This window comes from Balaenoptera musculus, chromosome 15 (assembly GCF_009873245.2).
Source record: "Balaenoptera musculus isolate JJ_BM4_2016_0621 chromosome 15, mBalMus1.pri.v3, whole genome shotgun sequence".
Classification (NCBI taxonomy): Eukaryota; Metazoa; Chordata; class Mammalia; order Artiodactyla; family Balaenopteridae; genus Balaenoptera; species Balaenoptera musculus.
Window position 1 is genome coordinate 70,902,956 of NC_045799.1, and position 20,165 is coordinate 70,923,120.

At 50.8% G+C, this 20,165-nt stretch overlaps 1 protein-coding gene across 2 annotated transcripts in view; it reads right to left on the bottom strand.

Annotated features, from left to right (window-relative positions):
- GSG1L (GSG1 like) overlaps window positions 1-20,165 on the bottom strand; it is a 212,168-nt gene that overhangs the window by 38,976 nt on the left and 153,027 nt on the right. For both annotated transcript variants that reach the window (XM_036824315.1, XM_036824314.1), the window contains exon 4: window positions 2,430-2,541. In XM_036824315.1, the coding sequence (XP_036680210.1) occupies window positions 2,430-2,541 (112 nt within the window). The remainder of the gene's footprint in view (window positions 1-2,429; window positions 2,542-20,165) is intronic.

Here is a 20,165-nt window from a genome sequence, read left to right on the forward strand (position 1 = left end):
CGAGAGGCAGAATATAGAGGTTGAGAGCATGGGCTCCAGAGCCAGACTGCTTGGGTTCAAATCCCAGCTCCGCTGCTCACAAGCTGGATGACCCTGGACAGGTTACCTAAGTTCTCTGTGCCTCAGTTTCCCCTCCATGAACCACCTACCTCATAGCACTGTTGTGAGGTTTCCCCACGACTGTTCTACTTAAAGGGATCAGGGTCTGTGTTGATGGGTCCAGGTCCCTTTAGGGCACATGCCTTTAGCTTTAAGGGGGCGGAGCCAAGCAGAGAGTGGGAAGGGGCAGAAAAACAGCAGGAGTCCCCACTGGTCACAATCAAAGCCTTTCTTGCTCCATTCTGACCACCTTCCCCCCAAGAAGCCCTCTCACTGGCAAGTCTTTGCACCTGCCATTCCCCTGCCCAACACGCTATCTTATTCCCTCCTCCACCAGCTTGCCTGACCAAATTCTCCCCCAAGGACCCTCCCCAGGGGAAGCTGGGTCAGTGACCCCTTCTCTGTGCTTCCGTGGCTGTCTGTGACTCCCCACCCCCCCACCAGCCAACCACCCACATCGTAGCATGGCTCAAAGTACTGCTTGTCCATTGTCTTAATCCCCTGTTACCACACTGTCTCAGCCACTGCTGTACCCCCAGCACCTAGGAGCCCCAGCACCAGCTGCCCCCAAATAAGTGCTCACTCGGTTAATACGTGTTCAATGACTGAGTGGATAAATGCGCCTAGGCACCAGAACCGGACCTGGATGCCCTGCGTAACAGACACCTGTGGTCACTGTCTTTCCACTGCACATTCCTCCTTTTGAGAACACCTCACTCCGCCCTTGCCCCACCCCCAGTTTTCCATTAGAGGACCTCTCCTCCATCTTCCTGTCCAAGAGTTTGGATGGGGCAACCCCACCCTCTGCACCACATGACTTAGGCCAGACAATTAGAGCAGCTGAGTCTCCTCAGGGTCTAAATCATTGGTTGCAGTATGGTCACATGACTTAAGCTAACCCAGTGAAAGTCATAACCAAGATTTTGCCTGGCGATATTGGAAAGAGGCCCCATCTCTCTGCTGGTATTGCTACATTTGTAACATGTAAGCCTAGAACTGGGCTTGGTGACCAAATTTGCTACCACCTGGGGAAAAGCTGCTTATGAATAAAGCCACCACAAAGAGAATGGAGTCAGAAGTGGGGAGAGAATGACTGAGTTCCTGATCAATCACCTGACCACCTGGATCCAGCTGTGCCTGAAGCAGACATTGTGGTAGCTCGCCCAGCATCCATTCCACCCACTTACCATTTGAGAGTTTTGGACTCATTCCTCGTTCCAGAGGAAAGGTCCAGCTGAGCCAATGTGCTCATGACTCTCCCCCAGCCATGGTGACGTTTCAGAAGAGAGAAAATGACTTAAGTTGGGCTCATCAGAGGGAGGCTTGGGACTTTAGTGAATGTTAGGGAAAGAGCTCTTTCTCCCCCTGTATGTGAAGGAAGAAGCACCAGCTTCAAAGAAGCTTTCTCACCACTAGGAGGGAAGCCCACCCAGAGACAGAGTTAACATGGGGAGTGGGCAATGCTCAGGTGACCACAGAGGAAAAAAACTCAGCCCTGATGACATGAGAAACTCTGGATCAAACGTTCCCTGAAGTCCATGCCAAGCTGCACTTTCCATTTACAGGAACCAAGGTATTTCCTTATTGATTGGACTGAGGTGGGTGGGTTTTTCTGTTACAATCCATGCCCCCACCCCCAGCTGAGCCAACTGGGTTTTTCAGTTCCATGAACTAATACACACCTCTTGTTTACTTAAGCTTGGGACTCTTATCACTCACAAGCCAAAGAACCTTGACGGATTCTGCCTTTCTTTTGCACACCATGCTCTGAGGTGCTGGCCCCTGCTCCCTGTAGCCAGAGCCCTTCACTAGGCTCTCGACAGCTTCCATCCCACCTTCCAGAGCAGCCTCTAAGGCAGAGGCTGGCCAACTTTATCTCTAAAGGGCCAGACAGTAAATATTTTAGGCTTAGTGGGCCATTCAGCCTCTGTCACAACCACTCAGCTCTGCCATTGTAGCGTGAAAGCAGCTGTAGACAATATGTAAACGATAAGCCTGGCTATGTCCCGAGAAAACTTTACGGACACTGAAATCTGAATTTCCCATAATTTTCGCATGTCCCCAAATATTTTTCTTCTTTTGATTTATCTGTTCAAGCATTTAAAAATGTAAAAACTATCCTTAGCTTGAGGGGTACATAAAAACAGGTGATGGGCTGGATTTGGCCCAGAGGCCATAGTTCGTCAACCTCAGCTCTAGGATCTCAAAGCATCTTTGGACTCTGGGCTTCCCCCCGACGCCCCACCTTCCTCTGTTTCCCAACTGGGTTGAGCTACTGAAGTTCCAGCATGCCTCGGGGCTCTGGTGTCTGAAAGTCAAAAGCCACTTACCAGAAGGACCACCCGTAGTCCCAGGAATGGGGCCTCCAGTCTTCAGGGCCGAGGCTCACGGTGACCTGGAACACCTGCGTGTACATCATGTGGGCTACCATTCCCAGGAGGCCTGTGAGGGGGGAGCAGGACAAGGTGTCAGGAAGCAAGGTGGGGCTTTGTCTACCCAGCAGGGGCCTGTTAGCGCTGGGGAGAGCATGGACCCCCAGGGAAGGACAGTCAGCAGGACTGAAACACAGAAGACCAGAGGGCGGTGGTTTTCTAAGCCTGCCAAGGAGCTTGAGTTGAGCCCAAGGGCAAAGGGAGACCCTGGAGAAATGTAAACAAGGGAGACACAGAGTCAGATCTGCTTCTGGATGGGCAAAGTTTTTCTGTTAGGGACCAGATAAGTAAATATTTTAGGCTTTGTGGGTTTCAACTCTACTGTGGCAGCACAAAGAAGCCGTAGACAGTACATAAAGGGATGAGCGTGGCCGTGTACCAATCAGACTTTATTTACAAAAGCAGGCGTTGGGCTGGATTTAGCCTGTGGGCCAGAGTTTGCTGATACCTGTGTTAGAAGGTCATTTGGGAGAAGTTGCTTAGAGAATGTTTATCAAACTGCAGGTCTTGACTCACTAGACCAGTGGATTGTGAAATCAACTTCATGGATTGCATGGATTGCAACCAGCATTTAAAACAAACAAACATGGACTTCCCTGGTGGCGCAGTGGTTGAGAATCTGCCTGCTAATACAGGGGACACGGGTTCGCGCCCTGGTCTGGGAAGATCCCACGTGCCGCGGAGCGACTAGGCCCGTGAGCCACAACTACTGAGCCTGCGCATCTGGAGCCTGTGCTCCGCAACAAGAGAGGCCACGATAGTGAGAGGCCCGTGCACCGCGATGAAGAGTGGCCCCCGCTTGCCGCAACTAGAGAGAGCCCTAGAACAGAAACGAAGACCCAACATAGCAATCAATCAATCAATCAATCAATCAATAAATCTTTAAAAAAAAAAAAAGAAACTGCCTGCCAATGCAGGGGACACCGGTTTGAGCCCTGGTCCAGGAAGATCCCACATGCCGTGCGTCACGTGCCTAGAGCCTGTGTTCTGCAACAAGAGAAGCCACCGCAATGAGAAGCCCGCAACTAGAGAAAGCCCGCGCACAGCAGCGAAGACCCAACACAGCCAAAAATAAATTAATTAATTAATTAATTTTAAAAAATTTAAAAAAATAAACAAGAGTGGAATGGAATAGATATCTGATACCATCAAATGTAGCAGAAGTAAATATTGTTTTGTGAAACTTTTCAGTTGTATACATGTGCGCGTCCACGCGTGCACGCACGTGCGTGTGTATAGCGATTGTAATATGAAATGTTTTTCCATGGTCATGTCAAAAATCTTGAAGCCCACTGGCTGGGAGAACTCTGATTCCAAGGGATCTGAGCGGGAATCCTTTCCCACCACGTTTCCACTGCGCGGCCCTGGGCGAGGCACCTCGCTCTTCTGAGCTTCAAGTCTTTCAACCCTAAGATGAGGATTATGACAAGGTGAAAAGTGGCGGAAACGAAGCGAGGCAGCCTCCACGTCTGCTGCCTAGCGGGCATGCAGTCGTTACAGTTACCAGGATTATTATGAACCTGGGGACACTGCTCGTGTGGACTATGGCATCTGGAGCCTTTGTGGGTTAACGGGCGTGGACCTAATTTTCAGATGGAGTGATACAGTATTGATGAGGAGGGAAGAGATAGGAGACAAGAGGAAGGAAGGAAACCAACAATGCATGTGCACCTACTGTGTGCCAGGCCCTCTGTCAGAATCGTTCACCTCCATTACAGTATTATCTTTTAATCTTCATGACAACCCTCTGAAGTAAGTATGATGATGTGGGCCATGTACCGCTGTTCAGGCTGCCCGCTGCGCATCTCCATACGGCTCCATTCACATCACAGTCTATGCGCACATCACTCCCTGGAGTTGAAGCAGAACCACACCTCCAAGGCTGTATATAGTAGTCCTGAATATGATTATTCCCATTTTACAGGTGAGAAAACAGAAGCTCAGAGTGGTCAAGTCTGTCCCAGGTCACAAAGGGAGTAGATGGCTTAGTTGTGACAGGGGCCCAGATCCAAATGTCCTTAAAGCCAGGGCTCTTCCCACGCTGCTTAGAATGCGTCTGTCCTCCCCTTGTTGCCCCAGTCACCCTTTCCCCTGTGGAGACGAGAGAAGAGATGGAGATAAGGAGAGAAGGGGTAGAGATAAGAAAAGACAGAAGTAAAGAGGCAGTGAGGTACCGAGTCCTGAAACCCAGCCTTGCGGGCAGGTGTGAGGGCAAAGGGGGACATCCTGTGTTGTCATGGTGTGAAGGTAAATGTTTAACACCAGGTTCCCCAAAGAGAGAGAGAGAGAGAAAAAGCTATGACTTGTAGCGTTTGCCAATTTCCATGGTGTGAATAATCCCACCATGGCCAATTTCAAGCTACCTGTGTAATGTCACTGAAAGCGGAGTAGAGAAGAGATGTGCACAGTTGGGCCTCGGGAGCTGAGCCAGCAGGATCCAGCACACCTGTCACCTTCCAGTCACCTGACCCCAGGCCCCACGGAGACAGAGGACTCAGCGCTGGTTGCCTGTATCTCTGGGCCGGGGCCAGCCCCTCATGGACCTCTGGTCTCAGATGAGAGCTGCTCTCCAGGGCTGGCGGGGAGCACCTGAGTCAGGAAATCCAGGGAGAGGGTGACTGTGACAGGTGCTGAGGCCCCTGAAGATCCCCTAAAGGCTCAGCCTTCCCCAGCTGTCTCTGCCAGGCTTAGACCCCATCCTCAGTCATACCCCGGCAGGTATGCTAGAAGCCTCTCAGGTCCCCTCTGCCTTGGCTCAGTTTGTTAGAAGGAGACAAGGGCTGAGCCACGTGGGTATCTTATTTATCTTTACTTGACACAATTCCTGGTGAACTGGTGAAGAGGTACATAACAGACGTACCTTATTCTTTGGAACTGATGCATAAGATTCCCTGATAATGCTACACCATGTTTTATTTATCCAATCAGTTGATGGTATTTAAGTTATTTCCAGCTTTTTGCTCTCTAAGCAATGCTGCAATGAACACGTTTCTACAAGTCTCTTTGTGCGGACAAGCAAGTACGTCTCCAGCGTGAACAACAAGAGGAATTGCCAGGTCGTAAAGTGTGTGCATTTTAAATTTTAATCAGTGTCAGTGAACTGCTCTCCTGAGCAGAGGTACCGTGTCGTACTTCCGCCAGCTTTGTGACAGTCCTCACCCAAATCCTCACTGATACTTGATATTATAAAACATTAACAATTTTGCCCATTGCATGGTAAAAAGTGACACCTCAACATTGTTTTAAGTTTTATAATTTCCCTCATTACTAGTGAGCTTGGGCATTTTTCATGTTATTTATTAACCATTTTAATTTCTTCTTCTATGACTGTGCTTGACTGTTTCCTTTGTCAATTTCCTTTTATTAAAAATCTTTCTCCTTATCAATTGATAGAAATTCTTTATGTATTCTGGATACTAAACCTGTCTATTGTATAGACTCCAAATAGCTTACTGCTTGTCCTTCCCCCTGTACAGCACAAGGGAAAAAGCACTTTTTTTTTAACTAATAGATTTTATTTTTTAGAACAGTTTTAGGTTTACAGAAAATTAAGCAGAAAATACAGAGAGTTCCAGAGCTCCCAAATGCCCCCTCTCTCTGCCTTCACAGTTTCTCCCATGATTAATATCTTTCAACAGAGTGTATATTTGTTACAGTTGATGAGCCAACAGTGATATATTATTATTAATGAAATCCATAGTTTACATTAGGGTTCACTCTCTGTGTTGTACAGTCTATGGATTTTGACAAATGCATAGTGACATGTATCCACCATTACTGTGTCCAATAGTTATGGCCCTAAAAACCCCCTGTGCTCCACCTCTTCATCCCTCCCTCCCCACTCCTTCTGAACCCCTGGTAACCACTGATTTTTTACTGTCTCCATAGTTGGGGTGCTTTCAGAATGTCATGTAGTTGGAATCACACAGTATGTAGCCTTTTCAGATTGGCTTCTCTCACTCAGCAATATGGATTTAAGGTTCTCCCCTATCTTTTCATGGCTTGTTTGTTCTTTTCCTTTTATTGCTACATAATATTCCACCATATGGATGCATCACTTATTGAAGGACATCTTGGTTGCGTCCAAGTTTTAGCAATTATGAACAAAACTGCTTTTGTCATACATTTTGATTTTTTTTTTTAATTTTTATTTATTTATTTATTTATGGCTGTGTTGGTCTTCGTTTCTGTGCGAGGGCTTTCTCCAGTTGTGGCAAGCGGGGGCCACTCTTCATCGCGGTGCGTGGGCCTCTCACTATCGCGGCCTCTCTTGTTGCAGAGCACAGGCTCCAGACGCGCAGGCTCAGTAGTTGTGGTGCACGGGCCTAGTTGCTCCGCGACATGTGGGATCTTCCCAGACCAGGGCTCAAACCCGTGTCCCCTGCATTGGCAGGCAGATTCTCAACCACTGTGCCACCAGGGAAGCCCCATTTTGATATTTAATACAGTCAAATTTAGCAGTCGTTTGCTTTTTGGTTTTTGCTTCCTGTGTCTACTTTAGGAAAACCAACACCATAAACACATTATCCTATATTTTTTCTAATATACTTATAGATATTTATGTTAATTCATCTGGAATTTATCTTGGTGAATGGTGTGAAGTAAGGATCTAACTTAATTTTTTTTTTAATGAGTCATTAATTGCTCTGAACCCGTATAGAAGGGACCGTTCTTTCCCCAATGATTTTTGATAACACGTTTATACCACATTCCAAGCCTCACATTACATGAGTCTATTCCTAATTCTCATTCTGTGCCATGGATCTCTCTCTGTTCCTGTGACAATGCCACACTATTTTTTTGTTTTGCTGTGCCGCATGGTTTGTGGGATCCTAGTTCCCTGACCAGGGATCGAACCCAGGCCCCCAGCAGTGGAAGCTCGGAGTCCTAACCACTGGGCCTCCAGGGAATTGCCGCCCCCTGTTTTTTTTAATCATTGTAACTTACGGTGGAGTCTGTTAGCTGGAAGGACAGGTGTCTCCTCCTTTCGGCCCATTGCTCATTCCCTCTAGAAGTGCTACCCTACCCAGAACCTTGCTCCCTCTGTGGGGCAGGACCCCTTCTTTAGCCCCACCCCCCAACCCCACCCACTGCCCAGGTCCCTTTCTGAAGGCTGGACTTGCTCTCCAAACACTCAGCTGTTGTAACGTTCAGCTTCTTCCTCACCATGTCTGTCCAGATGCTATTCAAGTTATCTGACCTGTCAGTGCCTTGGTTCCCTCATCTATAAAGTGGGGATAACAGTAGACATAGGTAATTCCAGAGAACATCCATTGAAGAAGGAAAACGTTCATGAGAACAACTGCTCCATGTACTAGGACAGTGGGGACAGAACAGTATTTTAATACAAAAACTACCAACCAGACCCAGAAGCTGGACCCAGCCTGTTGGCAGAATAATTAATTTTCCAAATTGTTAGTTTAGAAATGCATTGATTTCTCAATTGAATCCCATTTATTCCCAATTATGAAAGGCCATGCTTTAAGAAAATTCAATAAATGAAAATTACAAATCATTCAAAGATAGGCTGGTGAGATTTTCTTATTGCATTCTAACGATTCTGCTTAAAAAATAGAGCCCTCAATCAAGTTTCTGGAAGCATGTTTGTTCTGTAAAGTGAGGTCCACCACCAGTAGCATCTGCTGTAACAATCCTCAGCAGAAGGAATTGTTTCCAGCTCACTCTGAATTAAAGAGTGACTTTCTGCTGAGTTATGGCACCTCCTAAATCAGTGGCAACTGAACGAAGGCAGCTTTCTGTGCTGCTTCTGCTGCTTCCTGGCATGGACTTACACCACGAAACTCACAGCTGTAAATCTCTCATCCTGTGGTTTCTGGAACCTCCCAACTCCTGACACCATAAATGGGATTCTCAGCCCCTGTGGTGAGGCAGGCATGGCTCCTCCCTGCCCCTGCGGGACCTTGGAGAGCACTGACCGGTGGGGGATGCTGGCTGAGAGCTCAGAGCTGGGCTGGGTGCGATGCCACCCAGAACCCAAGGCAAAAAGAGCTGCCATGACTCCCAGGCCTGCCCTCCGCTGGTCAGACTGAGGAAGCCGAAATCTGTTGTCAAGGCCGGAGGGGCTGGTGTCGGGGCCAGAATTAAGAGCCAAAGTCAGGAGAGTCAAAAGGTGAGCCCACAGTAAAGCAGGGGTGAAACAAAGGGAAAGAGAGGGTCTGGTTTCCAGCTCTGTCTCTTACAAGCTATATGACCTTGGGTAGATTACCTTGCCCGTCTGTGCCTCAGTTTCCTCACCTGTAATATGGGGATAATAATAATGCTTACCTCATAGATTGATATGAGGATTAAGTGGCTTATACTGTAAAGCACTTAGAATAGTGCTTGGCAGATAATAAGCCCTACGTAAGTGTTTCATGAATGAATGAATGAATGTATGTTTGAGACTCACTGTGTAGGCCTGCTTGACCGCACACTAGTCCAGGGACCAGGTCTGTTTTCTCTCCACTGAATCCCTAGCACGGAGCCCAGGGTCTGGCACAGTAAGTGTTCCATACGTGTTCGTTAAATGAATAGATGGTTCGTTCCATTCAATGCTGATTGCAAGGTGCTTGGGAGAGCTGCACTGCCTGCTGTAAAGGTCCAGGGTCTGGGATATGGGAATGAGCTAGGACAGGGCCAAATCTGAAAACTCTGGAGAGCAAATTGTCTCTGTACAGGAACAAATGTCAGACTCATCATTTGTTTATTTATCATTCATTCATTCATTCATTCATTCAATGAATATTTATCGCTGCTTTTCACATGCCAGGCACTGTTCCTGGGGGCGGGGGAGGGGTCTGCTCTCAGAGGTCTCAGGTTCCAGTGGACAGATCCAGACAATGAGCACATTGATTAACAAGAAAAAGTCAGGCAGTGAAAAGTGTGGTGATGAAAATAAAATAGGGCAAATGCCTGGGGCTCACTTCAGAGTGGGCGGTCATGGAGGTCATGGAGGGCCTCTCGGAGGAGGTGACACTTAAACAGAGGTTTGAATGGGGAACTGGAGGCAGCCACAGAGAGGTCTGGGAAAGAGCATTCCAGACAGAAGGAGTGACCGGCTGGGGCAAAGGCTTGAAGGCAACCAGAGCCTGACCTTAGGGGGAAGGGGAGAGAAGGTTCGGCAGAGTGGGAAAGGGGCGGGGCGGGGGGCGGGGTAGAGACGGGTCAGGAAGGCAGTTGAGGACCAGCTCATCCAGGACCTTGTAGGTCACAGTGAGGGATCTGGCTTTCTTCTAAGTACTATGGGAAACCATAGTAGAGGGCTGAAGCAGGGGCCTAATTTATGTTTTCAGATCATTCTGATTACTGTGTGAAGACAGATGGTGGAAGCTGGGGTAAAGAAGGGCGCCCAGGCCGAGCTGTTGCTGCTTGGTCTAAAGTTGTTGCCAGCTCTGGGGCAGGTTTCGAAGGTGGAGTCCACAGAACCTGCTGGTGGGCTGGGTGTGAGGGACCAGGGCTACCCAGAGATTGGGATGACCTTGGGGTTTGCGTTTGGGCTATTGGGCGGACGATGGTGCCACTCATGAAGATGAAGAAGACGGAGGAAGTGGTCTGGGTGGGTCAAACCCCATGTGGGCTACATTAATTTGAAATGCCTATTTTATACCCAAGCTGAGACAACACACCAGCACTTGGGTGTACAAGTTTGGGGACCAGGGGACAGTCAGAGCTGGAGATTTAAATGCGTGAGTCATTGGCGTACGGACATGGGCCTAGAAGAGGCCTGTAGGGAGAGAAGAGAGGGGCCGGGATGGAGCCAACATCCAGTGCTGAGCAGAATAGGCGGAGCCAGCAGAGGAGGATGAGGCCCAGAGGCCCAGGCAGCAGGAGGAAAACCAGAGCGCGGCACTGCCAAGGTCAGGAGAAGGATGCATATCGCGGAGGAGGACGCATATCGAGGAGGAGGACGCACATCGCGGAGGAGGACGCATATCGAGGAGAAGGACGCACATCGCGGAGAAGGAAGCACATCGAGGAGAAGGATGCATATCGCGGAGGACGCATATCGCGGCGGAGGACGCATATCGAGGAGGAGGACGCATATCGCGGAGGAGGACACATATCGCGGAGAAGGATGCATATCGCGGGGGAGCAAGTGGTTTGTTAGATCAGAGATGAGGACAGGGAAGTGACTGCTGGATTTGCCAACATGGAGGCCATGGGGGACAGATGCTCCATGGAACACGCTGAGCAGAGGACAGAAAACAGCCAAACAGTTAGAGAGAAGACGTCCAAACTTGCTGCATGGAGAAGCAGAAAAATGCGGTGATAGCTGGAGCAGGCTTGGGGTTCAGGGAGGGATCCTGAAGAGGGGAGATATAGGACGCTCCTGCACTTACCCAGAGTGCTCGAGTAGACAGGGGGAGCCTGAGGGTGCGGAGGAGCCAGACAGCAATTGTAGAAGCAAGGGAGAGAGAAGGTTCTGGAAGACGGAGGAGCTGGCTTTAGATGAGAGCAGGGATGCTTGGCCCAAGGGAACGGGAAGCAGGGCGTGCGAGTGAAGATCCCAGTACCGGGGCGGCTTTGCCTGTCCCTCTCCCCGAGGAGGCCAGGCCACCAGCTGAGAGCGAGACGGCGGATGTAGGAGTTTTGAGGAACCAGGAGATGGTGTGGAATGGTCCTTTCAGAGCGTGGGAAAGCACAGAAAAACCGAGGCAGTGCGTGTGGCCGGCGGGGCAGTGCTGCTGTGCGTGAGGCCTGAGCTCAGGAATTTAAAGTGAGACCGGGCGGCATGGCCAAGGGATTCGGGTGAGGGGAGAGGAGCCGGCCTGGCCGTGCAGAGTGGTGCCTCCTGGGTCTGGAGGACACACAGGAGGGCCAAGCCATGGTGCCTCCCCCCAGATAGGGATACGGAGCAATGAGGCCCAACTGAGTTCCAGAACTCCTCTTGCCTCCAGCCCCACTTCTCTTCTCTTTTGCAGGGTTTGTATGTACTATGTTAGTGGCATGCTCCATTTAATTGAGATGGCAGAGGAATCAGCTGATGAATTAATTTATAATAGAGTTTATCATTAAAGATGCTGTTCAAGAAGTTATTACTCAGAACACTCGGGGAGCGTTCATGTCTAAACAAACATTCCGTGTACGTGGGCACTGGCCTGGATTTGCCAACATCCCATGCATGTCATGTCAGGGACGTAAGACAGAGGGGCCGGTGGGGACCTGGAGGAAGCTGAAACCAGATGAGGTGGGGCACAAAGGTAGCAAAGGGAAACCCCTGCTAGGGCAGCCTGACTTTTAGTCGCTGAGCACGTACTGAGCACCTGCTGTGTACCAGGCCTCCTTCTAGCTGGGGGAATATGCCTGGGAATGAGAGACCTGGCTTTCAATGCTCTCAGGGAGGTGAGAGACAGAAAACTGGGGACGACTGTGTGGCAGGGCAGCCAACGGGGGAGGCCAGGGGCCTGCGGGAACCCTAGCCGGGCTCCTAGGCCAGGTTTAGGTGGGGAGGTCAGGAAAGGCGTCGAGAGGGGGTGACATCCAAGCTGAGCGGGAGCAGGAGGGCGGACCAGGCAGTGGAGCAGCTCTAGCAGAGCCCACAGGCAAAGGGGTTTGGTGGGGCCGTAATGGGCCGTGAGGTAGGGCATGTGGGTGGCGAGAGCGGCTGCTGGAAGGGTAAACAAGAGGCTGCACGGAAAATTCTGAAGCCATCCTGGGAGTTCAGGCTTTCTCCTGAGGGCAATGGGCAGGAATTGCATAATTGTAAGTTCGGGGGCGAGAACCAGGCGGCCTTTTTTTAAAGCCCTCTCTTCCTGCTGGTGGAGGACGGACTGGCAGGAAGGTGGGAGCAGGGAGGTCCGGGAGGGGCAGCTGCAGTGAGAGGTCGAGGCCAGGCCAAGGGTGCTGAGATTAAGAGGTGGGCGAGCAGGTGGCTGGAGGGAGTCACGTCTGGCACCGCTGAGATGGATGGATTCCCAGCAAGGCCTCAGGGCACTGGAGAGCCCTGACTCAGGAATGGGGACGGACTGGGAGAAGCTGGTGGGACTGACCCAATTAACATCAGCCCTATAACATCCTCCCACAGAAAGAAAACTCTGAGATCCTAAGGGCTGGTATTTCATGACACCAATCAACTGGGGGCAGATGGAAAAAGAAATCCCTTACCTATGCAAATCTCAAACATCCATCCAGATGTCTGCCCCGACAGGGGCTAAAGGCTGACTCTCCCTTCTGCCCTTTGGCCCAGGAGAGGACCCCACACCGCTGCAGACGCCTGCACATAAAACCATCCCCAAGAAGCTAAGCTAATGCTGTTTAAAGCTTGCCCAGATCTATTTTTAAAGAACAGGCTATTTTTAGATACTCTCCAGAGAATCCGCAGCCTCTCTTGGTAGCATATTTCAGGGTTTAAAAAGTTCTTCCTTACACGTAACCTAAATCTTTCCAGCGCCAATTGAAGCTAATTTCTTGCTCTGCCCTCTGAGGACAAGGGGGCTGGGGAGTGAGCTGGTTGGCATCTTCCTGAGAAGAACCTTCCCCGAGCTTGGCAATTACCGAGTCACCCCTCAACTCTGTCTTCTCGGCACTAGATCATTCCAATTACTCTGCCCTGGCTTCAAAGGTCTCCTTCTGGGCCCCTTGAGTTATCAGCACCACTCCTGATTGGATTCTGCCCATTTCTCTATTTGCCTTTTCAGGTGAAGTGGCCCAAATCAGAGGTGGCATTCAATGAGGGACCAAGGTTTACTGAACCCTCACCATCCTCGTCCACCCGGCTACCCCCATCCAGCCCTGGGACGATGAATGGGCTAAGACAGCCCTCTCACCCGGGGGGCGGGCGTCTAGAATGAGTCCTGAGGCCACGCCCCCAGTTCCCAGTGAATCTTGGGGTGGCCCGGGGCAACTTGGTGGTGGATGATTTTTTTATATTAGTGGGTATGTCCCCATACCCTCCTTCATTAGGGTAACTAGATATAAGACTTCGATGGCCTTGGCTATCACAGAGGACTGAGAAAACAAGAATCAAACCCCTGGCTTTGGGGATTTCAAAAGCCTACATGCAGGTGCTCGAAGAAAAGGTTTGGAAGAATATATGATCAAGCAGCGCCATTTCCTCCTCCCCTCCACCTGGAGACCAGGTAAAGTTGCCCGCCTGGGGGAAGTGGGAGGAAGAGGAGGAGGAGGAGAGGATAGCGGGTCCCAGGAGAGAATGGATGCAACGATGCAGGCGTGAGCAGGGCAGCCCCCGAGGGGACCCAGCCTCCTCTTTATTCCCGGGAACACATGGGAGTGAAGTGGCCTCCACGAAGGGCCCTGTCCCCATCTGAGTGGACCGGGAACATCCTGGGAGTCTGGCCACGTGCTCACAGACAGGGCCAGTACCTCCTGTTCAGAACGACTGCTGTCTGCCTGGGTCCCGGCCCTCGACTCCCGTGTGACTCTTCGCGTGGACAACCCCACTGTGACAGCCCTGGATGCCCCGAAGCCCCCCAGGATGGAGGGTCGGCCCTCTGGCCTAGAGGATGATGGTGCGAGGAAGAGGAGAACGTCCCCCAGCCCGTGCTTGGGCGGGACTGAGTAAAGCACGCTGGGAACCTCACACAGACACCCAGGCAGAGGCCGGAGGCCCCCTTCACAGATACGCACACCCAAGTCACCGTCCTGCCCCTCTCCCATGTCTCCACCCCGGAAATCCACGCGCCACGGCACGGGGTCTTGACATTCCACCCAAGCCTTGGACTTGGGCTGCCTCTGTGGGGAACAGCCCTGACCCTGCGAAACTGAGCAGGGCCCTGTGGGGCTCCTGGACACAAAAGCCTTTCTGGGTCCCCCATTTCTTGATTACAGGAAATAGGCTTCATTCAGCCTCTATGACCTTCCCTCAGTTCCAAAGGGTAGGTTCAAACAGTTGCTAAATCGGGAAGGGAGCGGATGGGGAGACAAGGGAGGAACAGTCAAGAAACAATAGTGCAGCCTTGGGGCAGGGTCCCGGTTCCCCCTTAAGGGATACGCATAAGAATATCTTTGAGCTGTTTTGCAGATACTAAACCTCCCACCAGGTGGGAGAAGTTAACTGTACGCTGCCCACAAGCATGTAGACCCCAGACTGGTTGCAACCAGAAGGTTGATGAGGCTGACTCCCGGTTACCTCACCGCTAACCAATCAGAAGAATGTCCATGAGCTGACCACACCCTCTTTGAACCATTACTGTAAAACTCCTCACTACCCCCTCCAGGTCGGGACACACAGTTTTGAGGGCCTTAGCCTGCTGTGGCCCCCTTTGCCTAACAAAGCAGCAAAGTTATTCTTTTCTACTTCACCCCAAACTGTCTCCGAGATTTAATCTGGTGTTGGGGTACAGAGGCCGGATTCGGCTTCACCTGGGCATGATGTTCCCAGCCACATGTCTGCCATGTGGCACCTTCTGAGAGGCTCCCAGCCAGCCCCACCTGCAGCCTCTAGGCCCTGCTGCTAAACGGAGATCCCTGAGGATCCCTGAGCGCTTAGTGCAGGGTCCGCAGCAGTGGGAGCAAGGATCAGATTACAGGGTGGAGGAGATCAGATGACAGGGTGGAGGTGATCAGATGACAGGGTGGAGGAGATCAGATGACAGGGTGGAGGAGATCAGATGATAGGGTGGAGGAGATGACAGCCAGGGCAGACGGCCCTCTTGAGCCTTAATTACTGCTCACCTCTCCACTGCCCTACTAGATACAGTGGCTGAGAGTGAGAGGGACCGTATCACTGAGTGCCCAAGCCAGGACACCTTTGAGATGAAAGGGGATGTAACTAAAACTTACCCTGGGACAAGAGGAATACAGGCTCTTGACAATGGTGGTAGATAAATGAATGAGAGAATGAGCCCCAATCTCTCCAGCGATCCCCCTTCTACCTATGGATGCCCCTAACCTTTACCGAGGGCTTTCCCTCTGCCAAGGACTTTTACACCTGCTGTTTCTCTGATGGGGACAGACTCCCCTTACGGTGTCCATCTCACAAGTGAGAAAAAAAAAAGTTCACCAAGGAGAGGTTACGTGCCTGACCGACAGTGGGGAATCCGGGAACAGAATCCACATCTTTTTTTTTGCCCAAACCTTCCTTCTTTCCTTCCTTGCTTCATTGCTTCTTTCCTTCTTTCCGCACGTAACAATGGAGCCCCTACTATGAGCAAGCACTGTGCTAGGGGCTGGAGAAAGAGATAAATGAGACAGACGTGGCCCCTGCCTGCTTGAAGGTCTAGTTGGGGAGACAGACACAAGCAGAAAACAACTGCCAAGGGTCAGAGAGTTAGGAGGTGGGAGGGTCAGGGGCCATAGGACCTGACATCTGGAGTCCTCTGTTCCGGGGGTCAGGGAAGGCATCCCTGGGGCGGGTGTTCCAGCTGAGCCTGAAGGATGAGACGCAGTTAACCAGGTCAGAGCTGCCCAAGTATGGGGCATACCTCCCTGGGGTGCTCAAGCTTATTCTAGATCAGGAGTTCTAAGCCTCAGCACTATTGGCATCTGGGGCCAGATAACCCTTAGCTGCGGGGGTGAGCTGCCCTGTGCATGGCAGGTTATTTACTCATTACATGCCAGGAGCATTCACCTCCCGGCTCCCCTAGTTGTGACAACCCAAAACGTCTCCAGATGTTGGGACTTCCCTGGTGGTCCAATGGCTAAGACTCCACGCTCCCAATGCACGGGGCCTGGATTCGATCCCTGATCAGGGAACTAGATCTCACACGCATGCTGCAACTAAGAAGTCCGCATGCCGCAAATAAGAAGCCCGCATGCCACAACTAAGACCCGGCACAGCCAAATAAATAAATAAATAAATAGTCAAAATGTCTCCAGATGTTACCAAATGGCCCCGGGGGTGGGGAGGGAGCTGAGAGTGCAAAATCACCCCCGGGTGAGACCACCGTTTTAAATGCTACATAAACGTCTTTACAATGGTAATGTTTTTATTTTTACAGATTTACAATTCCCTTCTATTTACTGCAAGGGATATTGGCTTTTTATTTCCAAAAGTGATCTGAAGCTTCCTTGCTGGATAAATTTAAATTTCAAAACAAGTGAGTGATTAAGAGGTAAAAAATGCTAAGTAAATAATGGCATATGGATGTGGCTATAGTGGTGGAGGAAGAATGCCCAGGCTGAGAAATGCTGAGTCAGGTGAGAGTGGGGCGTGTGGCACCCAAGGGAGCTGAAGGCTGGTGTGTGTGTGTGTGTGTGTGTGTGTGTGTGTGTGTGTGTGTGTGTGTGAGATGCTTGGGAATCCCCCAGGGCATGCCATCCTGGAGAGCACACCCTTTCCCTCTGGAGTTCAAGGCCAGCTTTCCTCCTGCCTAGCAACAGATTTTCTCTCTTGGGTTGGGCACCAGAAGAAGGAATTGGCTAAACTTTGGGGGCCCAAGTGGTACGAAAGATAAGAATCTTTAAACACCAGAAGCACACTCTTTGAGGCAAGATGCTCGCGTTATGAAAGGCATTGGGAGCCCTGAATCAATGGAGGCAGGGCCAGCACGCTGGACAATCCCATCTCACTGTCCTTCTGGGGTACGTGTTCATAGGGGCCGCTAGGCAGACCCCCTCCTTTTGGCTTTTTTCTCTTTCTACCTCTGGCTCTGTCTCCCTCTTTCTTCTATTTCTGCCTTTGACTCTCATTCTGTGTCTGGCACTCTCTCTCTCTCTCTCTCTCTCACTTTCTCATTATCCCAGGAATATCTAGTTACATGAGCCCAAGTTATAAGCAGGAATAGTCACTGTACTCAGGTCTCATGCAGTGGGCCTCCACTTCCGCTCCCACTTGGCCCATGAGGGACCCTGGCCTTCACAGAGAAACCTGGGGTGGGTTTGGGGCTGAAGTTTCAGGCCCACACCTCACCCCCTGCCCGCTGACTCTTTCCACCTCAGCACAGAGTGAGCGAAGACCTTCATAAGCAGCCTCGAGAACATTCCTCCCAGGGCTACCCTTCCATGCCTCCGTCACATTAGCTGAAATGCAAATCCGACTCTTCTGGCCGGTGAGATCTTAAGTGCTCTGAGCTTCCAACTTCCCCGCAGCGAAGCTATGATACCATCCAATTAGTTTCATTGCCTGGGAAGCTGCCCGTGCACTAGGAAAATGAGATGCCTTACTGCAGAACCTCTAGAGAACAAAACCTCTGCACAGCCCTTCCCTTCCCTGGGGACTCTACAGTTTGTAAAGCACTCAACTGTCCCATATCTCATATAATCCTTGCCTCATCCCAAGAAGGCTAGGTTTGGTGACACCCTATTTAACAAATGAGAAAGTGAAGCTCAGAGAGGTAGAGCAATCCACCCAGCAAAGCACAGCATGAAAGGAGTGTGTTTGAGTCCAGGTCTGCCCAACTCCAAGTCCAGACATTTTACCATTCCATCATAGCCCTTTCCATCCATTCATTCAGTCAACACATATTTATTAGGTACTTACTCTGTACCGGGCTCTCTTCATGGTTCAGCATATAAAGGAGTATGTAAGACAAGCAAGGTCCCTGCCCTCATGGAGCTGATAGTCTTATGAAGGAAGATAGAAAATAAACACAGAAGCATATCTAAAATTTAGAGTTTAGGGGATTTCCCTGGTGGTCCAGTGGTTAAGAATCTGCCTTCCAATGCAGGGGACGCGGGTTCGATCCCTGGTCGGGGAACTAAGATCCCACACGCCAAGGGGCAACTAAGCCTGCGCTGCAACTACTGAGTCCGTGTGCCACAACTAGAGAGCCTGCACGCCGCAACTACTGAGCCCGTGTGCTCTGGACCCTGCGCACCACAACTCGAGAGAAACCCACGAGCTACAGCGAAGAGCCCGCTCGCTACAACGAAAGATCACGCACGCCGCAACAAAGCTTCCGCGTGCCACAACTAAGACCCAACGCAGCCAAATAAAAAAACTAATTAAAACAAATAAATTAAAATAAAATAAAATTCAGAGTTTAGTAAATGCTGTGAAGGAAAAGAGGGGGCATGAGGAAAACAGAGATTGGGTAGTTAGTCTGGTCAAGGAAGTCAGGGCAGGCATGTGTAGGAAGGTGACATTTAAACCAAGACCTGAATTTTTTGAAGATTTGGGGAAGAGAGGCCCAGGCGAAGAAGAGGGCAAGCACAGAGGCCTGGAGATGGGAAGGAAGCCAGCTGTCCTCAGTCCAGGAGGCCAGGAGGGCAGGAGCCTCATCTCCATGGCGGCAGGGAGGTGGGGTTACGAGCTGTGAGGAGGCAGGGGCAGAGCACCATCAGCCCCTCCTCCTTCGTGAGTGATGCTGGCTCTGGGGGTCTCTCCGCGGGCCCCCTTGCTGACCTGGCTCAGGGGGACTCAGAGGGGCCCAGATGCCAATGGACTGCAAGCCCCAGTGGGCCCACTTCTGTCCTGGGACAGGAGCTAAGATGGGAGCCTTCAAGACTGGGACCCGGCCACACACGGCCAGGGTGATGGGAGGACAGAGCTGGAGGGAGACAGTGCAACGAGCCCGGAGCTGGATGTCGAGGGGCTGCCCCAGTCACCCTCCGGCGGCGCTAAGAGCTCCCTCGGGGTGAGAGGCTGGGATTGCCTGGGGCGCTCTTGGAGGACAGGATGTGTCGCTCGAGCATCACTGCGGGGGGGCCGGACACCACTGCCTTTGCTCTTATCAGCCCTGGTGCCCCTGTGCCTAAGACCTTCAGCTTTTCTCCTCTGCTCCTCCCTCGGACGGGACTGGGTTTTGCAGCCCCTCTTCCAAGGAAGGCCTGGGACTCAGGCAGGTGCCCCCACTGGGGCTCCCCGGGTGCTGAGAGTAGACATTAGGGCTGGGGGGACCCTCAGGCCACGGGGAGTCAGCTGTGTCTGCGAGCCATGGAGGAGCAGAGGCAAGTGAGGGGTGTTGTGTTTTGTTTTGTTTTGTTTCACTGTTCAAGGTTTATTTATTGTTTTAGTTGGTATAACACTTAGTTGTCTGCGTTATTTATGTCGATTTTTCTTTTTTACATTACATGGCAACGTACACTATTCTCATCCATATAGTACATAAAATAAGATTCTTTACAACAGTTATGCACAAGACATGCAATACTGGATTTATAATCAATCCCAGGATGTGATTAATTGGAGAAAAAACAAGTTGGACTATGGACTAGGCATCTTGGCTAAAGGAACCAGAAGGTATACAACACAGAGTTAAATACACATCTGGTTTGAAGGGCAACTGCAGCATCTGCAACATGGTCAGTGGTACCTTTTGAGGAAGTAGAACTATTTTACACGAATCCATTTAGGACCACACAAGATAAGCGCCATGCAGCATCAGGATAGAGCTGCAGGGTTTTATGAACCATTCCTATTGTTAATGTTAGGAAACTGATGTTTTTCCTAGGCTGTCTTAACATTACTGCTTTAGTCACAGTTCAGATATAAAGGATGATATGCACAACCTCCATTTCCCGGCCACGTCCCTCAGGGTCCAGCTTCCCCTGGGCCACTGCCTGGCCCCCCTCATGTTTCCCCAGAGACCAGGCCCCTGAGCCCCTGGCATCCGTTGCTACACCCACTCTGCTAAGTAGGTTAAAACCACTAGAACCAAGCAGTTCCAGGACTGTGGGTTTTACTTCCAATTTTTATTAAACTTATTAAAATTCTTGCTTCCTCCTATGCCCCCCAAAGCCCAGTTGCTGCCTGGTTCTGTGCCTGGGGCCAGCCTCATTCGTATGAAAGGCCCA